General features: G+C 44.7%; 1 protein-coding gene across 1 annotated transcript in view; it reads left to right on the forward strand.

Moving 5' to 3' along the window:
* Positions 1–7395, forward strand: part of Papss1 (3'-phosphoadenosine 5'-phosphosulfate synthase 1) — a 69431-nt gene extending 62036 nt beyond the window's left edge. Inside the window, exon 12 of the mRNA XM_005357296.3 lies at positions 6712–7395. Within this exon, the coding sequence (XP_005357353.1) occupies positions 6712–6850 (139 nt within the window). The 3' untranslated portion in view covers positions 6851–7395. The remainder of the gene's footprint in view (positions 1–6711) is intronic.
* The last annotated feature ends 248 nt before the right edge of the window (positions 7396–7643 follow it).

Raw genomic sequence — 7643 nt, forward strand, 5'->3', positions numbered from 1 at the left:
TGTCTTAGTGATAGTGTCCTTTGCTTTACAGAAGCTTCTCAGTCTCAGGAGGTCCCATTTATTCAATGAGGCCCTTAAAGTCTGTGCTGCTGGGGTTGTACCTAGGAAGCGATCTCCTGTGCCCAAGTAATAAGCAGATAAAGTAAATAAGTAGAAAGGCCATGAAATGGCTCAACAGGTAAAGGTGCTTGCCACTAAGTCTGCAGATCCGAGTTCAGTCCCTGGAATCCACATAATGGAAAAGGAGATTAGATTCCTTCAAGTTGTCTTCTGATCTCCACATGTGTGCGGACACACAAAGAAGTAAAATGTGATTAAAAAATAATTTCAAAGGATATGAAACTTTGAATTCCATCGAGTTAAGTGAATCATCTGGATTAAAAGCTGTCCTTGCCACTGGAGACCAGAAGATGTCTTGGCTTCACCTGTGTTGTCATAGTGGGTTTAGAGACATTGCACCTCGAGTGACTGATGAGCTCTAGCTGAAACCTGTGGGCAAAAAGGTTTTCCTACAGGCACAAGGAAGAATAGACAGACTCCTGATGGCTGCCAGTGGCCATGTGTGAAGTCAGGATGGGAGCTGTCCCTGCCTGTTTGCTGAAGGCTTCAACTGTGATGACCCAGGATACTCTGAGCTCCTCACCATTGTTACACAGTTATGTTCCTAACCACGTGGACTTATTCTTTAACCTTTAAGATGTCTGCGTCTGTGTGTGCACATATACATTTGTACATACACATACATGTACATATAAATTGCCCCATCCCAAAGTACGACTCCAAGGAGATGGGGTAGAGTCTGTTAAAAGAATGTTATCAATTATGATAAACTGTATCACCTCAAAAGGTGATGGAATCTAAGTAGAAATGACAAAGAAAACTGAAAGCCGTTTGGGTACAGTCCTGCCCTTTTGTGGTTAAATTTATGTAGCCCACCATCAAAGAGCCAGCCTTAGTCTGTGGGGAGACCTGCCTGTCATCCCTACTTCAAGCTCCTAAAGAGGAAAGGCCTTCCTACAAACCGTGTCAGAGGTAGGTGCTGGGGTGCAGTCCTTTTTGCTTCCTACCCTGAGCGCAATTTATTTAGTTTGTGTACAGTATTCTCGACCTTCATTTTCTGAGTGAGTTACATAGAGGCAAGGGTGACCAAGAAGAGAGAAGCAGAGCCATTCTGCCCATTTCTTTGCTTTTACTGTAGAAGAGTTTCCATGTTGTGGCATGAAGAAAACTGAGATAGTTTCATGGGTGAAGGGCTTGCTGTGCAAACTCGAGAACCGGACTTTGATCCCCAACACCCATGTGGAAAGCCTGGTGTGGTGGGACCACACAGATGGCTCAGCATTTTAAGGACAGGTACTGTCTGTTGCAAAGGGCTTAACTGTGGTTCTCAGCGTCTACATCAGGTGGCTCGTAACCATCTGTAACTCCAGCTTCAGGGGATGTCTGAGACCTCGGGCTTCTGTAGGTACCCGCATTCCAAGCACATATGTACACACAGATATATAATCACATACATAATTAAAAATAAAACATAAGAAAAGTCTGGTATGTTGGCATGTACTTGCAACCTCAGCCTCAGAGGCAGACGCAGTCAGGTCCCTTGCATTCCCTGACCAGCTCAACCTTCTCTTCAGTCAGTCCCAGGCCATCAAGAGTCCTTCTCTTGATAAGCAAGGTGGATGAGTCCTGAGGAACGACATCTGAGTTGTTTGATCTCTGGCCTCTGTAGCCATGTGCACATCCATGTGTGTCTACACCTACAGCTACCTGCACACAAGTGTCCCCGACATGCGCACGCGCGCGCGCACACACACAGGCACGCACATGCACATGAAGAAAACCAAGCAAAATAAAGTGCCGTTTTCCTTTCCAGCTCCTGGGCCGATGTGTTTCGTCCCTGTGGTCCCTCTGCGTGGCCAGCTGCTTTCATCATACTTAGAACCCTAGATCCATCTGTATGCAGTTGATTAATGTGCTTCTAAGACCCTTGATAACTTTGATGTTTAGCTAAATCTGTGTAGTGCTGCTTTAAGTCTCTCTTTTAATCATTTAAAAGCTAAATAATTACATCATTTCTCATAAGATTTTCCAGAGATGAATTTTATGTTAGTCACATGAGTGGCTCATTTCCTTGGAATTTTTTTTGGGGGGGGGGTTTACCAAATCTTAATAAGTTGTAACTTGGGAAGCTTTAAAAATGCCTTAGTTTTAAAATTTTTCGGTATTTGTGTTCAAATATAATTAAGTTGATGGGAATATGTTGGAAAGTGATTAAAATTTTGTGGAAAGGCGGTCGTCTTTGATGTGCGAGAAAACAGTTATTAATTATGCACATATGAGCCTGTTCATGTTTGATTAATGGACATTACTCAATGCCAGCTTTTATGTAATTAATGATTTTGTAGCTTTTGGTTTGATTGAATGCTAGAGTAAGACAAGGCTTAGGGAGGGAAATTCCCTGAAGACTTCAGGCAAGATAATTATTGATAGGAATTATGATAGAGTCATCTGTTTACATTTAGGAAGTCAAGGGAGCCGTGTGAGCTTTAGAAAGTGACTCAGCTGTAGGAGCTCCGTCCCATTGCAGATAGTAACACCGATTAGGATATCTTTTTTTCTCCTTTAAAGGGTAAATATTTGTATTCTGGGTAGACAAATGCAAAATTATTTAGATTATAAGACCAACATGCTCACTAAAAGGGAAGTGCATGAGTGAAAAGTGCCCATGGGGCTTGAGTAAACAAAGTGATGGAAGGGTAGTGTGCCCGCTCTGGCATCATTGCATCCTAACAGGTTTCTTCCTGTTTTAGTGGCAGACTGTACTTGAACTTGTGTACTGCTAGAGAGAGCACTCAGGCATTAAAGGTGCCTCTCTCACCATCTAGGGGATACCCCTTACCATCTAGAAGATGCCGCTTACCTACCATCTGGTAGATGGCCCCTACCATCTGGAAGATGTCCCTTACCATCTGGAAGGCACAGTTTGGCTGTTGGCTTTGGAAACAATGACAGTACGCCTCCTTCAAGATGTTTCACTGGTGAACCTACCTAGTACGATAGTTTTTGAGCTATGACTATTAAACCTGTATGGCAATGCTCCTCTATTACTATCAGTTTTCTGTTATTAAAATAATATCCTTTTGGACAAAACAGCACATATATCCACAGATCATAAAACCAGGTTGCCTGTCCTCCTGCCAGGCCAGGCTCTTGTGTGAAGTCTCTAGAGTGCCCACCCACAGTGATCCTTGCTAGCAGAATTCATTTTCTTGCTGATGTAGGATTGGAGTCTTGTTGGCTGATGATTGCACCCTGCTCCTAGAGGCCCCATTAAACCCTTCCCTGCAACATCTCCATTCAGCAATATGACCTTCTTCTGTTACATGCGATAGAATCATCTGGGATCATGTCCATGGGAAATGCCTGGTTTGCATTAACTGAGGTGGAGACCCGTGCACCTGTGGGTAGCACCCTTCCCTAGGTGGGATCTCGTACTGTGCAAGTCGAGAAAGTAAGCTGAGAGGCAGGAAGATGTAGCTCTGTTTCCTGACTGTCCTAGTCAGGGTTTCTGTTGCTGCCGTGAAACACCGTGACCAAAAGCCAGCTGGGAAGGAGTGGGTTTCTCTGGCTTACACTTCCGCAGCACTGTTCATCACTGAAGGGAGGCAGGCACTGGTGCAGAGGCTGTGGAGGGGAGCTGCTTACTGGCTTGCTCCCATGGCTTGCTTAGTCTCAAGAACCACCAGCCCAGGGATGGCACCGCCCACCATGGGCTGGACCTTCCACATCGACTACCAATTTCAAAAGAATGCCTTACAGGCTTGCCTACAGCGTGATCCTATGAAGGCATTTTCTTAACTGAGGTCCCCACCTCTCAGATGACTTTGGCTGTGTCTGGTTGACTTGAGACTATTTCAGCACACTGTGTGTAGATGCAGCGTGAGCACCTGCTTCAAGCTCTTGCTGCCTGACTTCTCTTCCCGGATGGACTGTACCTTGACTTATGAGCCACAACCAGCCCTCCCCACTTAAGTCACATTGGTTAGGGTCTTTCATGACAGTAACAGGGAAAGAAGCCGAGGCAGAGTTGCCTAGAACCTTGTCCGAGACAGGGTCCCTTTGCTGTTCTGGTCAGCACTGCAGAGCCAGGCTGGCTCTCAGGAGCTTCCACGGAGTCGCTTGTCTGCTTCCCATCTTGCTGCAGGGCTCTGGAATTACAGATGCGGTGTACTGCGCCTGGCCGTATCTAGGAGTGGGATCTATGTGGGATCTAGGAGGTCACAATGAGGTCTCACTTGTGCAGCAAGCACTTCCCCGCTGAGCCACCTCCCCAGCCCCCGATTAAACTTTTCGTCTATTTCATTTAGTCTTTGGTTTGAAATAATAAGAAAATAATAAAATTGTCATATATGATGCTATCCAGTGCGTTTTAGTCTCTGAAAGAAAGCCACAAGTAACTGTTTATCTGGTTTTGAAAAGATCATTTTAAATCATACTCTTAAGAATTTTTAGTGTTTTGATGTGTTATAAATGACCGGCTTTCAAGTTGGATGAAACATTAATTAGAATAAAAAATAATTAGACCCATTTATAAGTCACCACCATTAGTTTTGTTTCTGTCAAGAGAGAACTTCTCTTTTGCTTGTCTGAATCGCTATTTAGTTTGCATCCTGGGAACGCTGGGGGTTTGACTGTGGAGCCTTCAGAAGACAGATGTGAAGGCCATCTGCTGACCCCAGCTCTTGTCCAAGTGACTAGCTTGTCCTGGTAGCTCTGAAGGCTGCATGTGTTGACTGAGGGACAGCAGATGGCTGTGCAGATTTACAGTCGTCAGCAAGTGGCCAGAAGTCATCGTGCCTTGGAGGGCTTCAAGCTGCTGCCCACGTGTGGCTAGTGCATCCTTGGCCTCATGTAGGCTGCTGGCTCTCGGGTTCACTCCACCCTCCCTGACGTCCCAGCTCTTCTGCTGGCATTCTGTCTGCTGTAGATTATAAAGAATCTGTAATCCAGTGGCTTTGAAAAGAAGAAGAAGAAAAAGACAAGCATACTTGGGATTTCTTTTTTCCAGGCTGCCATGGAGGATTAGCTTACTGATGTTCTGAAATGACCTGAATTTAAACTGCTGTGTAGTGAAAGTGAAGGGCCTTTTCTGTCTCTGGCAGATTCCTGATTACTCAGAGGTAAAGTTTTACAGCTAATTTTACATCATTCTAGAAATTGCTCAGATTCTATTTTATGTAACTATTTCTATAAAACCATCCTATTGTACAACTGTAATTTATAGACTGTGACTTGAACCTGGCTTCTGATAAAATGTAAAATTCATATGTAACAGAGATAGACATGCAGGAATGGGCCTAGGGCAGCGTATTTCCCGTAGCCAGGGTGGAGAAGCACCACCACGTGGAAACAGAAATTCCCATCTCAGGAGAAGAAGGGATGCCTGGGGCATGCAGGGCAGATGGCGGGAAATGGCTTCAGGAAGAGGTGCCCAGGGCCCTTGGCTTAGAAATGGAATTTCAGAAGGAATGCAAGCAAGTTGGAATTTCAGACAGTTTAGCGTTCTGGAGGAGGAAAGGACTTAATTGGTCTGGCTTTTTCCCTTTAATCACAGACTTCAGGCAGATCTTCCAAGAGCACCTTGCTCACTTACTTACCACCACCAGCACCAGAAATTCATGTGTGTGACCTGAGTTCTCATTCCTGGAAATAGAACTTCAGTTTTATACGGGCAAAAGCTCCAGGGCCATGCCTTTCCTCAGGGAGGTTTCTTTAGGGAACGCGAGTACTGCTTCCAGGGAATGGCAACAGCCCTTACCGACTGATTCTCAGCTGCACTCGCCTTCCATCGCATCATGGTGAGCTCGCTTAGATTGTATTGGAAGGTACTCTCTGGCCTGAAGACGACCCAGCTGACTGCTGACAGATTCATCCACACAGGTGCTTGTGGCCCTCAGGGCAGCTTGGCAGAAATCCAAGAGCTGGGGCATGGCTATAAGGATCCCTTTATAAGCTTCCCTGGAGCACATTAAAGTTGACATTCCTGTATCAAGGATGACCCGTGCCACTGTCCCTCTGTCTCTGTGTGTATGTGTGCGTGTGTTTTTAAGTTTCCAGCCTAGAGACTTGCAAACTGTAGCATGTACCATCCCATAGTGCAGACTCTACACAACAGCATTTCCCAAGGCCTGGGACAGATGTGAGGGAGACAGGGGCGTAGGGTGAGGCCGAGAATGGGGTTGGGGACTGCCCAGGGACCTCGCAGTGTCAGATAGCTGAACCTGGGTGGGTAATTATCTGGACCTCAGTAGTCACTGAGAAAAGAGGAGGACAGCGGAGGAGGCTGGAGGGTCGTGGCAGCTCATTTCTGTGCCATTACATCATTGCAACAGTGTGCTGTGCTGGGCAGGATGTCCCTGTTGGGAGGGACGAGTTATTGAGGACACTGAGTCTTGCTGTGCGATTTTTTTTATAATTTTCGTAAGGCACTGATTGATCTCCGTAATAATTTCAGTTGATTTTTTTTGGTCCTAGCTCTAACACTGAAGAATGTTCAATTGTGTGGTGGTTTTTCTCAGTGACAGATTAGACAGTAGATTGATACTTTTTCTCACTAGTAACCTAACATGAACTGAAGGAACAAATGCCCCTTATAATTTTCTTAGTAACTTTGTTAAACAGTACAGTGACCGACTCTTCTCTCTCTTTCAGCCACGAAGACTTTGATTTTATTTCAGGAACACGGATGCGCAAGCTGGCGCGCGAAGGCCAGAAGCCTCCAGAGGGTTTCATGGCTCCCAAGGCCTGGACTGTTTTGGTGGAGTACTACAAGTCCCTAGAGAAAGCGTAGCGGCTAAGCCGGCCACTCCACCTGGGATGCAAAACTGAGTGACAGAGGGGACCACGCAGTCAGCGACAGTGTTTCTCTGTGGTCGTGTCCATCTGGTCACACTTCCTGAAAACAGACCATTTTCCTCCGTGTGCATCAGTTTTGGTCTGCCTTTGGATTCTCTTTTGAACTATGTAACATCTCTGCTCGTAATGTGTCTTTCCCACTTATTGTTAAATTCTTATAATAAGACTGAAAAATCTTGCCTTTTTATATTGTATTTATGCCTCTGTCCTAGGATTTTCCAAGCTGATTTATTAGTTATAACCAATAATACATACATCATCTAACTTTTAATTCTCTAAGAAAGGGGGGAATCGCTAAATAGTAAACTTGGCTTGTTTGGAGAATTTTACAAGATATCTGTAGCAATTAGGGTTTTTTATTTTATGTTAAAAATGTAAACTGCTCTCTCCTTTGCAGCCCAGTATGCTGAGGTATTCTTGTAATCTGAGTTAAGTGTTGAATGAATGCCTTGATTCAATAAAATTAATTTTGGGGGGCTTCTTATTTATGTTTTGTGTACATTATACCCTTTCCTTGTAATTTCTGGGGTCTGATACATAGCTCCTAATACCATGGTGTTTGCTGAAGTTCTGCATAACAGGAACGTGTACTCCGAATTATGTGGGAAAATTATAAAGACTTCTTAGTTGATCTGAAATCTCAGTTTTGCCAGGTATATTCTCAATATTCTTAAACACCAGGATCAGGATGGCAACAGAGTGTCACTGCTTTGTAAACTGTAGCCACG

Source organism: Microtus ochrogaster, chromosome 21 (genome assembly GCF_000317375.1).
Source record: "Microtus ochrogaster isolate Prairie Vole_2 chromosome 21, MicOch1.0, whole genome shotgun sequence".
Taxonomy (NCBI): domain Eukaryota; kingdom Metazoa; phylum Chordata; class Mammalia; order Rodentia; family Cricetidae; genus Microtus; species Microtus ochrogaster.